We start from the raw sequence: 22,140 nt of genomic DNA on the forward strand, positions 1-22,140 counted from the left end.
AACTAGCATATGTTAAAAAATATATTCCTCTAAAGCAGCAGGACTAGTTTATTTGTTGTGGCAATGGTCTCAAACTTATTATTTTAAATCAGAAAGCTAAACAAAGAGAACAGAATGATGTCTCAAAGAAGATTTCTGTGCTTTAAGTTCAGTGCTCCCATAGACTTTCTGTTACTTACATTAATCTGAAAGTACACTAAATTACATAGGAAAAGCATTTGGAATTTGTTCCTAGGGGGAGAGTATAATTTTGATTGATAAATACCTATTTTTAAACTATCCATTAATTTAAAATCTATTATTTATAAAATGGACATAGCGACAGGAAACTTAACTTTAACACACACACACACACACACACACACACACACATATATGTATGTATATATATATATACACACTTAAAGTCCCCTACAACCAAGTGGCCATTACCAAACTAAATTTCAGCTTTTACAGTCCTGCTGTGTTCTGAAGTACTATGCATTCTAACTAAAGACACTTCGATTAATTTGAACAGTTGTAAAAGGATATACAAATATCTAGTGATGATTTTAAAATTGACCAAAATAATTAATTGCAATAGGCATACAAAAAGGCAATGAGAAATAGAAAATTATTATAGTACTACACATCATTAATTTATGAACATTGAAAAACTACACTACACGAAACTTTCCAATGTTTATGCTCTAAGGGATAATTAACCTCAGCAAAATAGCATGCACTGTACCATCTCTGTATTTGTTAAAATAAAATTGATAGACTTTATAATTCATTTCTGTTTAATTAAAGGTGTATTTTTGTTTTGAAAATATGTACAATACCTATCATAAGGCTTTTCATTCTTAGACATTTGGAATTTTGAAGCCATACAGATATTATCACCATATTAGTGTTTCATGAGAATATTATCTTCTTTATTACATTTATTTTTAACAAATTAGTTAAAATAGGGACAAAATAAAGAGTATATATATATATATATTTTTAAAAAGGAACCATAGTTAGGGCATTTTTTTAAAAAAAGGAACCATAGTTAGGGCATTTTAATTTCAGTAACTTAAGTGAATATTTAATTTTTATTTTATTTTATTTTATTTTATTATTTTTTTTTTTTTTGGTTTTTCGAGACAGGGTTTCTCTGTAGCTTTGGAGCCTGTCCTGGAACGAGCTCTTGTAGACCAGGCTGGTCTCGAACTCACAGAGATCCGCCTGCCTCTGCCTCCCGAGTGCTGGGATTAAAGGCGTGCGCCACCGCCGCCCGGCTTAATTTTTATTTTAACAGACATTTTCTGGATACATGTATGGTACCAAACTACACTAGTAAAAGTGAATGCAGTAAGAAAAAAGAGGATAGATTCTCAGAACATTGTATCCTAAGAGTTTCTAATACACAAGATAAGTCCTATGGTTAGGATTTACCTACACATCACAAAAGCAAGTTATGTTTTGATAGTTTAATGTTTCTAGAGATGACAGTTTCATATCAAGAGATGAAATTATAACCATCTAATGCAAATGAAGGATGCAAAGTTGCAGAGCCAGTCTCATTGTAAAAAAAAAATATTTTAAAAGAAAGTCTAAAATGACAGTAAAAGACAGGAATAAGAATTCACTGTAAAGTGTGAATATATAATGTGTTTATGTATGAATGTATATATATATATATCTATACGTGTGTATGTATTATGTATTTAGAAATATATATGTAATGCACATGTAAGTATGTATATATCAATTAACAAAAATGTTATGAACTTGAAAAAGTACAGGAAGTGGCCTATGACAGAGTTAGAAAGAAGAAAAGGGAAAAGTGGAAAATAGTGTAATTATATTACAATCATAAAATAAAATAAATGATTTAATAATAAATATATCATTTAAAGTTAATAACAAGCAAACCATGGTATGTTAGCCAAACCCAAAGACAAATCATATTATAGTAAAAAAGACAATGAAAGAAAGACTGGGAGGGAAGAAAAGAAGGAAGGAAGGAAGGAAGGAAAGAAGGAAGGAAGTAAGGAAAGAAGAAAAAAAGAAAGAAAGAAAGAAAGAAAGAAAGAAAGAAAGAAAGAAAGAGAAAGAAAGCTGCAGTTTTCATGAGAGTTTCATGAGATAAATTTTGAGACTGAAGTAATATTCAGCTTATAGGTTCCCATGCCATCATTAAGTGTGGGCCCCATAGGGGCTGTCCTATAAAGGAAACTATAGAGAATGGAGAAGAATGTGATAGGTTTGGATTGTATTAATTCTTATTTCAACGATTCACATACACTCAATAACCTTCTTCTAACATTGTATAAAATCTCAATACACAAGTTTTCTCTATGAACTAGTACGAAGAACTTTCTGAAGGCAGAGGACATGTAATACATGGCTCCATTAACATTCAATTTCTCAGGAAGCACTCGGGTATTAAGCACGAACTAGAAAAATTTCTTTTTAAAGACCAAGCCTTTGACATCCACCAACCCCAATTTAGATATTTATACCTGCTAGGAATCATATCACTGAAAACTGTTTAATGTCAGAAAATGTAGCTGTTATTTTAGGGCTTGTCAAAACTGTGATTCCCGTGGAATAATAGGAGTGATGCACGTTTAAAGGAATATTCATGGCTAATGTGTGCTTTACTCTATCAGCAACATTTTTCAATGGATAAACAGAATCAGATATGTTTTTAGATACTGGAGTAACAGTAGGACCAGTATAATTGAATTCCATTTGGTACAAATATAACTACTAAATGGATGAAAATAATAATCAATAAAAGAACATTTAAATGCCTTCTGCATAGTATTTTCTCTATTGCGGCAACATAAAAATCATGAAGAATATTTTCTGTAGAATGAGTCCTGTATAAAATCATCATTTTAAAATAAACATAGGTAGGAAACAAGTCTTTTAAACGCCACTAAAAGATTCCGACAACAGCTGATACATGACTTCAAATCTATCAAGGTAAACTTCTTGACGTTAAAATTTATATGAATAGATTTACTTTATATAAGCAACCAGTTCTCCACAAATACTTACTGTCAGTATTTACTGAGTTTTCAATTTTAAATCTGAGTAGAGACTATGCTAGTGTATAAAAACTATTGGTTTGTAATTCTATAGTTTTCCACAAAATATACTGGTAAATTAGGGCAAAACTTAATTTTCATAACTGTTTATAGAGAAAAAAATTTTAATTGACTTTGTTTCCTTTTTTTGAGTGATATACCTATTATGGCTTATTTTAATCCTAGTAATAAGAATTTTGGGGTAATATAAATATAATTTAGTATCATGTTTTTCTCTTATGAGTAGCAATATTCATGGGAAAATGTGAATAGAGGAAAAGGATAATCTTAATAGAATGCTTTAGATGAAATTGCAACGTGATAAAATTTTACTTTAGATTATGATTTTAAGAACCATTGCAAGTACTTCCGGGATAAATTCAAATGGAAATAAATGTCCTTTGGAAATGTGGTTCGCTGGATTTTCTATCCTAAGCACTTACATCACAAGATCTTGATCTCTGTGCGTGTGTCCTCAGCATTGGTATTAAAAAGTGAATATATCATGATCTGTATAAACACACAAGCACACTACATACACCACATGCAGATGAAAGAACATATGTGGATCTGATAAGGAAAAGGGAATGTAACATCTATTATATTTTCAATGTGATCAATAGATAGATTTTACCAATCATCTATATCTTGATAGAAATGATATTTTTATTTTTGATAATGCTTTGAGCTTTTCTCTGTATTTAAGCAGTTTGTTTAGAAACCTAAAAATCTGTTTCATATTTTCCGCAACTTTTGAAAAGTTACCTGTATTAATTGAGGTTAAATTTTACAATTTATTTTCTCTTAAAATACAATCTAAATTAATTGTTATTTTTGATTTTTAATATCACCCCATTGCTGTTATTTTTTGAAAATTATAACAAAATGATTTATATATGTCAGGTAATGATTAATAAAGAATAGCATCATGAAGTATAAAATAACACCAGATTTAGTTCCATTTTCTTCAAATATTTAATTTTCTTAAATACTAAATAGTACTAAATAACACTTTTAAATTTTATGCAAATATTTAAAATTCCTATGGGGTATACATTCTGTGTCTTCATATATATGCAATTATTTATAGAAAATTGTATTCTGCTGATTTTTTCTCAAAATTGAATGTTATGGTAAGAAAAACAGGTATTTATCCCTCATTTGTGCTATCCCTTTTAAAAATACTCCCTTCTACTTTTAACCCTCCCACTTAATCATTTTCATTGTACTTTGATTAATTTTTTAATTTCTATACTTTCAAATTATTATAATTTAGTTCTTATCTACATTGTTCTGCTACATCAAATTAATTTTTTATTCGGCAAAACTATAAGGAAAAGAGGAAGACATCTGAGAGACAAATTGTTTACTTCATTCTCTACACCTGGGCTCTCTTTCAACTCCTTCTCTAATTGGAAGCATCACCAAGTATAGCTTTGTCTGTAACTAAATGGGCACAAGTAAAATAACATCGATACCTCTATGAGTAACACCTGCAAGTTCTTTAGTTCTCTCTATCTGTTGAGCATTTCGTGGTCTTCTCCTTGTACTTTGTGTGTCTGCTGGATGAGGAGAGAGCTGGTCCTTGGATGTGTTGTGATCCAGACCTGAATCTCTGAGACTTGTCTCTTGCACTCGCTGTTCCTCGGAAAGTCTATGGCTGGTGACAGCTGTAGCCCTGGATGCAGTAACCTCTGCAGGTGTGCTAGCAACAGCAATAGCACCCGTGGCAGTCCTGATATGCTCCTCTAACTCACCAGTGGAGGTAGTGTGGGTCAATGGAGAAGAACCTGTGGGACACAGTAGCACTAGATGCTAACTTTTTCTTTTGAAGTTTATAGGTTTTTGATAAGTTTAATAAATTATACTTCTACTATTCCCTTAAGGATAATCAACACGGTGAAGTAAAACACAAGCACACCTCTAAAATGCGAAATCCTCCAGACCTCCCCCACCCAGGATTGCTTTATCAATCTATGAGTGCAATTACAGACAAAAGAAAACATTCTAACAGAATGCATTAAGGTGGACAAAGTTGGAGGAGAAAATTCTTCATGGAACTCTCCATCAATGATTTTCTTCTTTTCAGTTCATCAGATAAACTTTAGTAGACACAGACTTGACAGAATTAATAATTTTGTAACCATGCTTTTCTCGAAATTATGCTTTGCAATATCTGGTTTCATATCAGTTCAAATTTCTGGGAAAATATCAAGCTTTATTATTTTAGAAATGCAAGTGAAAAAGAAAAATTGAAATCAAAGCATGAATGAGAAAGAAAGTGGTGAAAAGCGAGGAGCTGAAAGGACTATGTGTGTGTGTTCATCCTTGTCTTGTTTGCCAGGCAAGGATCCAGCCAGGGAAGACATTCGAAACCATGAGCACGTTTCTTCTTATACAGCTGATAAACTGTCTAAAAATAGCTAGCATTTTGCATTATTTGGATTTAAATTTTAGTTAAAGCAATTCTAAAGTGAATAAAAGTAAGCAAATGATATCATTTATAAGTGAAAGCAACCAATACTCAATGGAAATATTTATAGGGGTAGATTTTTCTCCCAGCAATAATTAAAATAGCAATCAGTATTTCTAATTATTATTAGTGTATTATATGCATGCATACTGATTTATACACATGCATTTATAAATGTATGCATCTTACTACTGTTTATTTTCACTGCAAATATAGAACTACATAGTTCACCTCTAAATTAAATTTTCAAATTAGGATTTCTTTTTTAATTAATATTTGTAAAGGTTGTACATTTATATTGGGTCTGTTTGTTATTTAATAAAATTTAATCTTATTGTAGGATCATGGAACTTATTAAGGACATATTTAAATGAATCTTTAAATTATTAATAAGAAGATAATAATTTAATTTTGTAGATTGAGCCATTAGTGAAACTGAAAGGTTCAGGTTTCTGAATATTTTTAAAGTAAGTGACATATGATTTATTTTCAGATATACTTCTAAATAGCTTCCATTTCAGTCAACTACGCTTAACTAGGCCTTTTTAACAAACATATACAATGTTGTTTTGCCACCCTGAAAGAGTAAATTGTAGCATCAGTTCAAAAAATGTCATAGATATCTACCTTGTGTTTTTCTTTTCTTGTGCTGCTCACATATTAGTGGGTGTGGTAATTCTGTTTGCATAAAACTAAAAGAGTAAGGTGGACAAATACAAAACCATTATTTCCTGGCAGGGATGTGGAGATATGATCGCCATGGACTTTTCCAATAAGAATTTCCATACTCATCAATCTCATTAGAGCCTCACAAGAATTATATCATATTATAAATGAAGGAAGCAGAGCTGAAATATAAATGCAAATTAACAAATCATATTGACTAATAAATGTATTTTGAAGTATCAAACAAAAAATTGTTTCCATGTTATTGGAGGAAGATTAGAATCCACTGTGCAAGTATGCTATGCTACTTACTAAACTAATATTTAATATGGTATTCTCTCTATATTTCTATGGACAAACAGAAACTGCTCACATGACTCCCATGCTGCAATGTTGAGTCATTTCTGTGACATGAGAGACTGTGAATGTGAACGTAGTTAAGCTTTCTGCTTTACAATTCTATGAAAGCCAAATGAAAACCTAATACTTAAGCGTTAGTATTGTTTCACCGTAGCATTCAAAAATCAATTTGATTTATAATTTTATGTTTTAAGAGTGTATGCATGTGTGTGTGTGTGTGTGTGTGTGTGTGTGTGTGATCACTTAGAGTGGAGTTACAAGTGGCTTTGAAACCTGGCAGATAGGTTCTGTAACTGAACTCCTGTATTCTTTAAGAGCTCTGCTTTAAGTGTTCTTATGCACTGAACCACCTCTCTTGCTTCAAGACTTTCGGTGTTAAATAAGTAAATCAACTAACTATAAACAAGGCAAACTGAAAATATGAAAAATAAAGAGATTTGCACTATATCTAAAGCATGACATGAGAGCTGAAAGAACACACCCCACTACAATGCTATGATGATTAATTTGGAAAAAAAAAGTGCAGCTGAAAAACATTTTCTTGTTGATTTTTGATTCCTGAAAACAGACTTTGATTGCAAGTCTAATTATTCCAGAAAGTTTCTGATTGATTCCCAGAACCAATTTCTCACAGCACCCAGGCCATAGATACAAGTCTAGATTAAACAGGGAATTTGAAAACAAGTTTGGTAAAATTTAGAAAAAGGCTCTTCAAACAACCCAGTGTTGAAGTCTTGAGCTTTAATCTCTATCTTTGAGCAATGGTGATAGTAAAATTTATTTCTCCATTACTCCAAATATAAGAAGATTCAAAGATTAAGCAAGAAATACTCCATTTCTTTTAAAATAAATATGGCCAAAATGTTTTTCCATCAGGTATTTTATAAATCAGTCATGTTTTAACAAGCACAGTAGTCTTATTCCTTCCATCAACATATTAAAATGCAAGCCAAGTGTAGATATAGATATTTGGATACCTGCTACAGACCTACATCTAGACTTGACTTGTGTCTGAAATAGAGTTGGCACTCAAAAATACACAAAGTAAACATAAATGAATGAATTGATTTAATAATAATCATATTGTTCAAATCAGATTATCAATAATAAGTAGGATATTTAAATGATATATTACTATAAATTTTTACCATGGAAAAGTCACATTTTTAACACTTTCATGGTAAAAAAAGGAATTTCAAGTAGGTATAGGAAACAGATTAACTGTGACCTATACTTTCAGAAACATCAATTTGAGAAAGTGTGATATCTGAACATTTAGAAGCAATGCATTGAACATTTTTTACATGTGATGATGTAATCTGCTATAATGATGGGTTTATTGACAATATTAAGACATCTCTAAATTGAAGAGTAAATATGATTAATGAAATAAAAGGAAGAATTACATTTACCATAGTTAGATCTATTTATAAGAGCCCTACCTAATCCTCTAATAAAGGAGTGGAAACATCAGTTAACATATAGTATATATTTGTAGTTATTTACATCAAACATGAACCATTTCAGAATAATGATAGTGGGACCACTTTAAGTTGAGAGTATAAGAAACATCAAATTTTTCAATCATATAAATATATTTTAAGTATATAAATGAATTAAATAGATTTAATATCTCAAAATCATTTAAAATGTCCACACACATAACTGTCCACACACATGTGACAACTGTCAATGTTGATAAAGTCCCTAAAATGAAGAGCAGTTAAAAGGCATTATTAAATATGTAAATACCTTAGAATTGAGTTCATCAACAAGAAGTATTAAATAATTAAAATAGTTATTCCTTTCTTAAATTAAATGTTTAAATTTTTTCTTATAAAATGAAGTATGCTGTTTCACAAATACAAAATGATTGGTTTCAACAGCACAGAAAAACATAACGAGACATACAAGCAAATTAATGGAAGAAATATACATTCAAAAGATCTGCTCATTACTCAATATAATCATGTATAAAAATTGTTTTTAACAAAATTAGATTATCTTGTAATTAACCTGAGTTATATTTTAAAATACCATGTTTATAACACAAAATATATCTAAAATATAAATTTATTATTACTAATAAGACATTCCCCAATATAACAAAAGAAAAAATGAAATGATATACATATACAAAACATGCTTATACAAATCATAAGTATGTGTCACATTTGGAATCATGACAATGGGAAATGATGTATGCTACACATGCAAGTTATAATATTCAGAAATGGTATGTACAATATCCAATTTAGACTTATAATTCATTTTAATAAAATTATTCTTGTAAAAGTTTTATAACATTAACAATAAATATATAAGAAGCATAAGTCACTATGAAAGTACAATTTATAGAATGAACAAAATTAAATCTTATAACATGACTGGATTTGAAATTTTTTTATTAAATTTTGTTTCAATTCCAATTTTATGGCACACTAGTTTCTAATTATTGTCTAATTTATCAAGAAGTAAAGAAAAAATATCCTCTAAATATGAGTTTTCAGACCCCAAATTAAAAAATGAATGCATTAAATGTGCCTTTCCATTACAAGATCATTCTCTTAGCTTTTTAGTCGAGCTTGCTTTGTGCAAGTTATTTTTCCTCGTCCTGTCATTTTCTTCATTTCAGTATTTACTCTGAATCATGTTATGAACCTTTGTAAAGTAAGTAAAAATATTAAGGACATGTATTAGTTAAAAATGTAATCAACATTTAAATGAAAAATGCAGCAAAACTTCATTTATTTATATCCAAAATACAATAAAATAATTTAAATCAAAATACTTCTAATGTTGCAATAATCTTAGAGTCTTAATTTGCATATTTTATTATTTTCCTTCATGGAAGCTATTTTGTAGTTTTTTTTCTAAAAAATTTTTATATAGACTTATTTTTATTATTCTATGAGAGCTTTACTCTGTGCATGTAAATCTGTGTACCAGATTCATGCATGTTGTCCAAGGAGGGGTAAGCCTCCATGGGATGCTGAAAATCAAACTCAGGTTCTTTGCAAAAGCAAGAAATGCTCTTAGCCACGAGTCTGCTCTCCAGCCCTGCTTTTCTTCCTATATCTAACATCATTTACATGAATCTTTCAGGATCAATGCCAACTCAGGGAACTTGGTGTTTAAAATCAATGGACTCCTCAGTTTTATTATGCCTAATGCTACTAATTTTATTAAGAATATAGTAGCATTTTTAATAAGTATGTAAGAGCGAAGTTAATTTGCATTTCAAATGGTAATAATTGCAAGAAGTTCAAAGCTGTATCTAATATGGTCTAATAAAATTCATCTGCCAATAGGATAGCATCAACATCCAAATTAGAGAAGAGACAAGTAAATTAACAGAAAATCTTTGAAATGATACAAAGTAGTGTTTTCTTTTAATCACCTATAATTTATATACAGAAGCATTTAAAATTATTATCAAAACAAAATTAATGTATAAATAAGCTTTAAAAATAGTTCTACATTGATCTTCTAAAGTTATATTTTAAGCTGAAATAAATTAATTTTAAATCTACATTAAATTTTTGATATCTAAAAATCCTCATGAATATAATTTATCCAGGTAATTAAATTCAAAAAACATTATTTATTTTTAGTTTCTGAGGTGCTATGAAATAACATGCTTATCATGATGTCTAGGCAAATAGGTAAGTACTTACTAATTTAAAATGCAATGGAGGGCTTAGAATGAAATGCCTTTCAGATTTTGTTTTGCCAAATGTTCATATTTTTAACTTAGTAGTAATTATAAATTAATACTTAGTTTTATATTGGCTTGACTATTAGTCATTGAATATAAACTATCTCACTGATACAATGACAAAAGTGAACAAATATTAAAATATTTTCCATTGGAATGAAATTCTTGAGAATTTACTTAGCATGCTTACTGGCACATTTACAAAATCAAAGTTATGAACAAAATTTTCAAAAATGAATATTAAGCAAATTATTTTCTGTGTCAAGTTGTTTGACATCCAAAAAGATTTCCATATTCTGAATTATTTGAAATGGTTATGAATTCACATATTAAATAAAGAAAAATTACTTCTTAAAAAGGTTTGTAAAAATATCAAAATGATCATGCAGCATTCATGAGACAACTGTGTTGATCATAATGAAACTTTTACATTTAAATAAATATATGAATAACATGATAAATAAGATATTTATCAAAATACATGAAAAAAGGATTATTTATTACATCAAAAGCAGAATCATTGAAACTGTTTGGGGAATCGTGAAAATGTCGACTCTATTCTCAAATGATCATTTATGTTTTCATGTGTTGAGTACCATTAAGCTGCAGTGACAAGGGCAGCAGCTCATTTTCCACATCAAGTTACTTTTTAAAAGCCTCCAGTGCACACCACTTGGAGAAATTCACAAAACATGGCTTGAAGTCTTTGCTGTAACTAAGCATAAATGTCTCTCAAGAAGCCACAATGGTGACACTGAACACATACTTGAATAATACTAATGGCAAGTCTTCTTGGTTTGCATACATATAGCATGTCTTGCCACATCTTACTGCAACCATCTTTCCCCCTGACAGCTTAAACCTTGTCTGAAACAGATTTCCTTGAACTAGAGAAGCACTTGCTGTCACAGTACCCCCAAACAAACAAAAACATAGCTATATAGATATGTATGTGTGTATATGTATATACAATTTAATATTTACCTTTTATTGATCATATGATAAACATGTAAAAATGAATAAAATATTTAAATAAATAACTTCAAAATATACATTTTAATCTATATGTAGTTATAGTTATTTGCCGTTAAATGCCTAATTGCTAATATATAAACATTGCTAAGAAAAATGATCTCTCCAGATATGTCCAAATTATATAAACCATATATCATGCAACTGAGTTTATATTCAACATGTCAGAATAGAAGAATAATAAGAATTTTATATTGCATATATAAAAATGAGTGTGTAAAAACAGGAAGAAGTAATGTTCCATTAATTTGAAAGTTTCTTTTGTATAGTTCCTCATATTGGCTCCACATTTCTTCTTTCTTTCATTTAAGATACCTATTTCTAAGATAACACATTTTATGATGCTATTTTTTAATTTGATGATAAAGCAATACAAATAAGAAAAGTTGAAACTGAGGTTTGTTTTTATACTAGTAATGATAGGAAGAAGAAATTGGGGTCCTTTCTCTAATCTCTCTCTCTCTCGCTCTCTCTCTTTCGCTCTCTCTCTCTCTCGCTCTCTCTTTCGCTCTCTCTCTCGCTCTCTCACTCTCTCAATGCACCAGGGACATGGCTAATATTATATTTTGTAGATATACCTGTTATTTTTATTTTCTTCTATATATCAGTTCCATTTTGAGAAGAGAAAAAAACATTAATTTTACAAATTTCAAATGTGTCCTTTGTTTATTTAGTTTGTTTTTCCATACAGGGTTTCTCTGTGTAATAGCTCTGACTCTCTGGGAATTCGCATTGTAGATCAGGCTGGCCTCAAAAGTTCCAGAACTACTTTTGCCTCTGCCACTCAAGTGCAAGGATTCAAGGCATGTGCCACAAGGCTTATCTTTAGATGTCTTTTATAGTAAGCATTGTTTATGGTTTTATCATATTATATGATTTAAAAGAACCAATCATCTGCCCTTACTTCACGATTTGCTTTCCAGAACTTTTTTAATCATTAAAGTTTCTCTTAGGTAGATATATTTAGCAAATTTTCGAAGATATGTACTTTAGAGTAATAAGAAACTTAATACTTTCCTATTTAATGATACTTGCTGAGATCTGATTGATCATAAAAATAATACCTGATCTTGCACAATTACTATTTTATTAAAAGATCTCATCTCACCATTAATGGCTGGTTACAAGAGACATATGGGCATATAGGAATCAACTAACATTCTGGAGGAAGATTAGTATAGAGTTGACTGTGTTGACAAGTTGCTGAGCTACTGGCAAGAATTGCCATAAATAAGCTGAAGAAATGCAGTGTTATTTCCTCCACTAGACACTTTGTAGAACATTTGCATTGTTTATAATAGGAAAGTTATACTAGGAGAATTTGCATGTAAAAACATTGTCTTAGAAAATAGTATATAGGAGGGAAACTGCATAAAGTGTTATAAATAAATTATTGTAAAATTGATTAATAGTAATCAATACTATAAAATAATGGCAGGGCTTTACATGGCTTACATTTAGCACTAAGTGTGCTTAGGATTTCAGCTTGATTATGGGACAGAGGATGTTTGATTTTACTCATCACAGAAAGAGAACTGAATGAGGGGATCACAGACGCATCGTTTTTAACACTGTGACTTCTGGTCAACCCTCTTTGACTTATATTTCTAGAAGTACAGAGTTTAATCCTTAGTGTGATGTACACCTGAAGGTTAATTAGCTCTTCTCTTTTCAAAGCCTCCCTGGAGATGAGATAAATAAATTTATGTTTTAATTACAAAAGAATTCCACATAATTAGACAATATATTTGATAAGTCAATAAATTGATGCTTCTGAACTGTAGATTTCCACACTATCTGTACATTTACATCTTTGTAACTATTACAAAAAGCAACACAATTTCGCATTCAATTCAGAAAATACAGTGCTGTACATATGCTAATTTGCTATAGAAAATAGATTTTCTGTTTCTTTTTTTGTTTGCATCTTAAATATACTAAGTATAAAATTATTACATTCCATCTTTTTTCTCTTCTTTCTACTTCCCAGACACATATTAAGTACCATATGCAACACAAGAATATACATCATATTATAGAAGGCATCTGTAGATTTCTTTCTAAGAAGACTAATGGCAATTTAGAATAATTTAGAATGTTGGGATATGTTCTATATTAAGTATTCAGAGAACTAGGAAATATGCCTAGAAAATTATAAATTATGCTTACATAAAGTACTGAAACATTTAGGTGATGAGCACTGTTTTTCAATTTAAAATATTACAAGATTATTCCTGTTAGGAGAGGAGAAAATATTTTGTAGGAAAAAAATTAGAAAAATTTCCAGCAGGGGAAATATAATGTATATTCAAGGCACTGCAAATTTTTTGGCAGGGTAGGAAAGGTGATAGGATGATAATGGACACCAAACACTGAAGTGTCAAGACATTTCAACTTTGCTTCAAGAGTTGACGAATGCATCAATGAAGAATCTCAAGCAGAAGATTGATGTGACAAGATTGCCCTTTTGGAAAGAATGTTCTAACTATAAAGTGGGCGTGGCGTTACCGACACGTATGACCTGAGGACAGGACAATATTGAATTTATACACATTGTGGCTAGTGATGTGAGATTATCCACTGGGTGCCATCTGTAAGCAGAGGCTGCTCATTTGTTTACTGGCTGCCAAGATCTAAATAATCACACAGAAGCTTTATTAATTACAGTACTGTTTGGTAAATAGTTTAAGCATATTTCTAGCTAGCTCTTTCATCTTGAACTAACTGATTTCTATTCGTTTGTGTATTGCCATGAGGATGTGGTTTACCTGTAAAGGTTCTGGGTATCTATCTGTTTCAGCAGCTACATGGTGTCTCTTTGACTTTGCCTACTCTTGCTCCATATCTCTGTTCAGATTTCCTGCCTGGCTTTACTCTGCTAAGCTATTGGCAAAAACAGTTTCTTTATTAACCACTAGTAATAAAACATATTCATAACATAAGAGGTGAATGACACATAATCTTTGAAACCCTTAAAATTAATTCTTAGATTGGATTAATATAAATATAGAACATATTTAAATTTGAATGTCAGGAAATCTGCAACTAGTTTTTGTTTTGTTTTATTTTGTTTCTCCTTGTTTAATTTTGAATACATGTATAGTCTCTGCAATATTTTGGGACATTTGTAATGAAATATTCATTATTCATTTTAATTTAGCTACTGAACATTATATGAAAATTATCATTTAAATCCATTCTATTGCTAGTTCTAAAAATACCTTGCATATATGGTCAGTAAAAGTTAAGTAAAAAATATTGATGGATTGAAAGAGAGACTGTTTTGCTTGATCCTGTTACACACCAGGCATGAAGACATCACAAGGACAAGATTTCTGAATGCTTCTTCTATTAATCGTAAATAAATAGAAGCAATGTTGAAAATGTGTTTGTGGTCCTTTATGCTATAAAAATATTAAGTTACTACCTGCAGATAAGTATAATGATAAATAGAGATACTAAATCATACATGTCTTCAAATCCAATGTGTCCTAAAAATTTAATCTTTGAAACTAATATGCAGGATAAGTCTCAACAAATACTGAATACAGCTTTCCTATCTCTAATTATGCAGTAAAAACTTTTGGGAATTTTAGTCTTTTACAAATGATATAAAATAGAAAGAATAGCATGTAATTATCCCCCCACAATTTTCCCCCACCACACTCCCTTATGCACATAGAAACACACATATACACACATATATACAGTGAGCATTTGTTTTATTCCATTGGACAGATACCATATGCTATATAATAATCACTTAAAACCCTATCTGTCACACTTAGGACATTTCCTATATCATATATGAGAGATTGCACATATGACTTCCCTGGCTCTATTCAAAATTAAATAATGGATTAGGTATATTCTGCCCATTTTTCCACACATTTGTAGAGAAATTTTAGATTCTTATGGAACTCAAGGTGTGAATTAAGGAACAACTTGCTTTACCCACTCTGAACCCACAACCACCTGAGTAGAAGTTTCTTCTTTTTAACCATGAATAATACTCTCAAATGTATTTGAATGTAAGAACAAAGTAACATGCATTTTGTATCTAAATCACAAATACATATTATAGCTTCTTATAAATATAAAAGTACACAGCACAGTTTTATTCTTTGCAATGATTTAGTTTCTGCTTGACATATGTCAATTTTATATATTACATTTATCTCTTTGATATTTTCAAGTTTTCTCTTACAAAGTAATTTTAGAAATCTAAAGGTATTTTTAAAATTATTTCTGCTTATAAAGCTAATAAAGTGAATGTATGCTCCTCAAGTTTTTAATGATACTTCTCCTTGGGTTATTATCTAACCTTTGTTATGAACCAAATATCAAAAATGTGGTTCTCCAGCTGTACATATTATAATGACTCTTCCAAACTTTATAAAAATTTTGAAATCAATGCTCATTCTGTGTCTCATAATCCCACTTTTGTTGAAAAAAATTATTAACAAAAGAAACAAAACATGAACTAAGAATTTTAGCTCTGATTCAAATCCTTTTATATTTATTACATGATGAATAGTGATTATTTACTCAATATAGTATCCTGCATAAAAATGTTAGCCTCTGCTGACAGTAGTTTTGTTTACTACTATATGTATTAATCTTTATTAACCTGACATGTGTCCTTTGATTCCTTCTATTCTCTGGCAACTTTATAGCAAAGGAATTTGTACTTTGTTAAAAGTTTTTGTTTTGTTTTGTTTTGTTTTGTTTTGTATGATTTTCTACAGATAATGGGATAATCATTTGCATTATCTCTTTGTGTCTATATATGTGGCTGGTCCTTTTAGTCATTTATGTATGTTGGCCCACATATTATCTCTGGTGTTAAACTACATCTTTGTTAAAAAGGAATATTGTCCATTTTTGTTGGCTCTTTTTTTCTGGTTGTATCAGATAATGTTGGATTCATAAGCATAATTTAATTTGATCCTTCATTTTATATTTTTCAGCATAATTTGAAGAGTATTGGTGTAGGTTTTCTTTGAAAGTATGGGAAAATTCTTTCTCCTATATCTGTCCCCCCTTTTCTTTAGGTTGAGAGAACTTTTATTATGTTATAAGTATTCATTTTCTTAGTTTAATTTTATAAGTCATACACATTTGGAAACATACCTGCTTCTTTTAGATTTTTATACTTTAGTGCAATAAAAATTTAGTGTGTCTTTATGATTCTTTGGTTAATTTAGCTAAAGAGATTCCTGTTTAGCTTCTGAGTTTATGAGTCTAAGGTCTCTATAGCCACTGATGTAGAGCTTTGTTCCACTTTGAACTGGTAGAATGAAGAATGTTATTTCACTTTTCATATATCTTTTTCTATTGTTTTGTATTACTTTACATTCTGGGGCAAAGTTGATTTTAGAGATGGTTTCATGTGTCACCAGGAACAATGTGTACTCTTTGGTTTTGGTGTTATTTTCTGTTGATATAATTTAGGTGAGTTTGCACATAGTATGTAGGTTTTGAAAATGACAATATTTTTCTTATGGATTACATTTTGAGATGTATGATGCTGTGGATAATATTCTTGTATACAGTAAAGTCTTGTCACTCATATTAGTTTACTAAAAGAGTGATTGTGCAGTATCAAGTGGAAATTATGGGTGGGTAAGACATACTTGGAGAATTCTGGTAGGAGGAAAAGCAGAGATGCAGTCACCAGTCAAATGCAGAGGAAAAAAATTGAGAATGCCTCATTGAGAAAAGTGCCAAGGCATGTGGCTAAAAATAGATAAGAATTATGATTTAATTTAAGGAGTAAGAGCTAATTAGTAATAAGCCTGAGGAATGCGCAAATTTATAATTAATATAAAAGTCTTTATCCTTTTGAACTACCTTTGTTTGAATTTACTATTTATTAAAAATTTAATTAGCTATGACCTGTATTTCTTCATTCTCTTTGCTAGAGATATTTTTTCATTCTTTTGCCCTAAGGTGGTATCTATCACACATAATAAACTTTGTTTCTTTGAGTAAAATGAAAACAATAGATATTATTTTCTTCTGGAGTCAGAATTTCTTTTCTTATGCAATTTTATTGACTTTCTATTTGTTATGAAATAGAGGCCATTGGTTCTGAGAATTACTGTTGAAAGATTAGTATTAGTTTCTGTTATTGTTGATTTTTTCTTAAACTTCTTTTGATTGACTATCTTGATACTGTTTACTCATTCTCTGCATCCTTTTTCATTTTCATATAAGTATTTCTTGAAATATCCTTGGTAGAGTTTAGGTAGTGGCTGTAAATTCTCTTCATCGGTTTATATTATAGATGCTTTCAATTTTTTTAATTTTATTTTTTTTTGATTATTTTTCAAAGTTTATTCAAAATTCTGTTAAATTTTACAATACTAGAATATGCCAGCATCTACAAACTAACAGATTATATCTCTCTAAAACACGTTCTTTGGAAATCAAACAAATTTGTTTTCTTTCAAAAATTTGTTTGGAAATTTTTTGGTTTCATAATATTTTATAGGAGGTTAATATTGCATTTATAATATGTGGAGTATCGTAAATGAGAACTGCTTTCTGATATGACATTAATAATCCTCATATTTAAAATCCCTTTAATTCTGTTTCTGTTAGTGGCTTCCTGCCACAGCCAGAGCATGCTCAGTCTGAGGTAACAGTCATGTGTGTCCAGGCTGGAGAGCAGAGGCCAGGGGATAGTTTTCTAATTTCTTTGTCCACTCTTCAATGTCCTAGTGTCTTTGGGATGATAATTGACTTGAAATGCAATAAAGATTCTATTTTTTCTTGCTGAAGAACTATTTTAGATGCATAATAAGAAAAGAAATTTAAAATATTTTATTTATACTAGCAACAAAAGAATAAAGTGAAGAGCTGTACCCTCAAACTATGAGAAAAATGTTTCCCTTTTCAAGTTGTTTTTATCAATTATTTTAATAGATATTTTTGCTGTCTGTAAAAGTTCGAAGTATCACTTGTTGCTCAGAAATCTATATACATGTATTTAGGTCTTCTTGGCTTTAAAAGTTTCTGTCAGATAATCAAGTTTTATTTTGATGGCCTGTCTCTTTAAGTGATGTGATTTGTTAGTTTTTCTCTCTTTTAGATTCTGATGCACTTTCCTTATCTTGTGCTTTAAATTCTTTTTTTTTTTTTTTTTTTTTTTTCTCATGGTTTATTTTTTTTATATTTAAAAATTTCCATCTCCTTCCCTCCTCCTCCCCCCTCCCTCCCCTCCTTCTCCCCTTTCTCTCCCCTCCTTCTCCCCCTTCCCTCCCCTCCCCTCCACCCATACCTCCCCTCCCTCCCTCTCAAGGCCAGGAGCCATCAGGGTTCCCCACTCTATGCTAAGACCAAGGTCCTCCCAACTCCCCCCAGGTCCAGGAAGGTGATCGACCAAGCTGAGAAGGCTCCCACAGAGCCCGTCCATGAAGAACAATCAGAGCCCAGAGCCATTGTCCTTTGCTTCTCAGTCAGCCCCCGCTGTTGGCCACACTCAGAGAGACGGGTTTGGTCGCATGATCCATCAGTCCCATTCCAACTGGAGTTGGTGATCTCCCATTAGTTCTGTCCCACCGTCTCCATGAGTGAACGCACCCCTCTCGTTCCTGACTTTCTCCCTCATGTTCTCGCTCCTTCTGCTCCTCATCGGGACCTTGGGAGCTCAGTCCAGTGCTCCAATGTGGGGCTCAGTCACCTTCCCCATCTGTCGCCAGCTGGAGGTTCCCTCACGGTCCTGACTTTCTTTCTCATGTTCTCTCTCCTTCTGCTCCTCATCAGGACCTTGGGAGCTCAGTCCGGTGCTCCAAGGTGGGGCTCTGTCATTTTCTTCATCTATCGTCAGGTGGAGGTTCTTCTTATTATCTTCTCAAGGATCCCAAACTTATAGGCTCGATGTCCTTTAATCATGGCTAGAAACCGAATATGAGTGAGTACATCCCATGTTCATCTTTATGGGTCTGGGTTACCTCACTCAGAATAGTGTTTTCTATTTCCATCCATTTGCCTGCAAAATTCAAGATGTCATTGTTTTTTACCGCTGAGTAGTATTCTAGCATGTATATATTCCACAGTTTCTTCATCCATTCTTCCACTGAAGGGCATCTAGGCTGTCTCCAGGATCTGGCTATTACAAATAATGCTGCTATGAACATAGATGAGCATATGCTTTTGTTGTATGATTGGGCATCTCTTGGGTAGATTCCCAATAGTGGAATTGCTGGGGTCCTGGGGTAGGTTGATCCCGAATTTCCTGAGAAACCGCCACACTGCTTTCCAAAGTGGTTGCACAAGTTTGCATTCCCACCAGCAATGGATGAGTGTGCCCCTTACCCCACAACCTCTCCAGCAAAGGTTATTATTGGTGTTTTGGATTTTAGCCAATCTGACAGGTGTAAGGTGATATCTCAAAGTTGTTTTGATTTGCATTTCCCTGATAGCTAGGGAGGTTGAGCATGACCTTAAGTGTCTTTTGGCCATTCGAACTTCTTCTGTTGAGAATTCTCTGTTCAGTTCATCGCCCCATTTATATAACTATAAAATATAATGGGAAATTTATTTGCTGGTCCTATTTTCTGTTTTAAGTGCTCCTGGGACAAAGATGGACATCTTTTTTGGCCCCTAGATTTGGGAAATTTCTTCTTTATTTTTACTGAAGAAATTTTCTATGTCTTTTCTAAGGTATGCTTGTCATATAGCTGGAATTTGAAGGACTTCCCTTTATCATCTCTAAAACTTCCCATTTCCCATTCATACATCAAAAGAAAATTCTCCTTGACCTTCTATGGTTGAATTCATACTTCTACATTGTTTCCCACTTCTGACTTTCTTCTTCCTACCTAATCCATTCTTACAGCAAAGCTTTCATTGAGATTTTTCTTGAGTTTTTCCTTTACAAAATCATTTCAGTTTAGTTTTATACAGCAATTTTCTTTTCTTTTGAAATCTGTTTTCACATATAGAATTGCATTCAATACTTGATTTTGCTCTCTTGGATTATATTTCTGTCACCATTCAGTTGTTAGAACATAAATGTACTCATTAAATATTTCTCTATTGAAAACAAAGATCAGAAGATCTTCTGAGTAATTGTTTGGTGTTCATCACTGTAATATTGGTAATTTTAGATTGTGGACATGTCTTGGTTCTCTATTTGATTTTATTTCTGCATTGATACTTGACCATCTGAAGTTGGTTTTTTTTTTTTTTTGTTGTTGTTGTTGTTATTCCTTTCTACCATCTTTCTTCTTTCAGTGTGGTTCTATAATGTCCAGGAGAGCACTGAGTGCTTAGTGCTTAGAGGCATAAGATATTTCTTTTTGTAGAACGTATATATTGGCCCTTAAAATGCTTCTGCATAGAAGAAATATCTCTAAGGTATTAGGAGATCACATCCACAAGGATAAAATTGAAGTACCAGTTAATAACACTGACAGCAGTTGAAAAGGCCTAAGTGGACTCTTCAACCCAAAACCCAGGCAGCTAAAGGCCTCTGATTGTGCACATATAAGGCTCATACCAATCAGATGAGTGTGGAGAATGAAGGATAAGGTTAACTATTTCAAATAAATTATGGATATGCTGAAATGTCTCATTCTATAGGAAAATATAACAGAAGAACAAATCTAGGCAGTGAGTATAAGAAACAGAGGCTTTCGGAGGAATATGTTTAACTTAAATCTGAAAAGATGAGTATTTATTCGTTATTTCTTTTTTCTGTCTTTTTACTTTCTCCTCCTCTTTCTTCCTCTGTTACTATGTGCTTTAAAATAAAGCATCCTTGTCATAAAGTAAACTCTCCATATTCATGGAAATTATAAAATTATTAAAATTTTGTTTATGAGTAAAAATAAACCTGCTATAGTGTTGCATGTTTGCAGTTTAACCAGGAGCTAAGTGAGCCATTTTGACACCAGCCTGTGATACATAGAGAGACTCTATCTACAAAAAAATGCACACAACTTTGAGGTTTTCTAAAACACAATTGCTCAAGATCATTACTAGAAAAAAATAATACAACTTTTCAACTCATCATCATAATTTTTATAATCATTTCCTATGGTTGTATAGTATTTTACTTCCCAATATTATATAAGGTAGATACTACTTCATGAACCTTTCCCAAATGATAGGTAGAATGGCTTACTGAATTATAAACATCTATTATTAGTAATTCATTTGTTATTTCAGGAATTTAAAGATCCTCTAAATGAGGAATGAAATCAGGTCCTAGAGTTTCAGTTAGTAGGTAGAGGTGGCATAGGATTTTCTAGGACATCAGGGTTCCTCCAAGCTTCTTGTCATACCATATGGCCAATGCCAGAATCTCTGCAAAGATGATTGGCTGGCAGGCATCTTTATGGGATTCTGGAATTTGGAATGTGTCCTCCAAAACTGTGTTCCTCTTTTAGAAAAAAAAATTCTTCTATAAAATCCAACTGGATCTATGCCACCCTAGTTTTATTGGCTATAGTAAATACACTTTTAGTGAGGCAAATAAATTCAAATTTGATTAAGATTAAAATTAATATACTGTGCACTGAAACTGAAATTAAATAATATGACATTAGGCAGTAAAATAAGGTGATATTCCAAGTGCATAACAACAAAATATGTGGTAAAGAAAATATTGTTCTATTAAGGTAAAATTATGTATATAAAGACCATCTGCTGCAATTCGTGCTGTCCCAGGAAAATGATTTATGATAATTAGAAGCCACTTATATTTTGCTACAAAACATATATGTTTGTCTTCTGTAAAAGAGAGTGAGATCATTTCTAATCATTTCAAAATAGGTTAACAGATGGACTGCAATTAACAATAAATATTGGCTTGA

At 31.4% G+C, this 22,140-nt stretch overlaps 1 protein-coding gene across 3 annotated transcripts in view; it reads right to left on the reverse strand.

Moving 5' to 3' along the window:
* Csmd3 (CUB and Sushi multiple domains 3) overlaps window positions 1-22,140 on the reverse strand; it is a 976,820-nt gene that overhangs the window by 626,047 nt on the left and 328,633 nt on the right. For 2 of the 3 annotated variants that reach the window (XM_038342098.2, XM_042055667.1), the window contains exon 7: window positions 4,544-4,855. The exons of the other annotated variant lie outside the window; for it this stretch is intronic. In XM_038342098.2, the coding sequence (XP_038198026.1) occupies window positions 4,544-4,855 (312 nt within the window). The remainder of the gene's footprint in view (window positions 1-4,543; window positions 4,856-22,140) is intronic. 3 annotated transcript variants of the gene reach the window in all.

The sequence above is a fragment of the Arvicola amphibius genome, chromosome 9 (assembly GCF_903992535.2).
Source record: "Arvicola amphibius chromosome 9, mArvAmp1.2, whole genome shotgun sequence".
NCBI lineage: Eukaryota > Metazoa > Chordata > Mammalia > Rodentia > Cricetidae > Arvicola > Arvicola amphibius.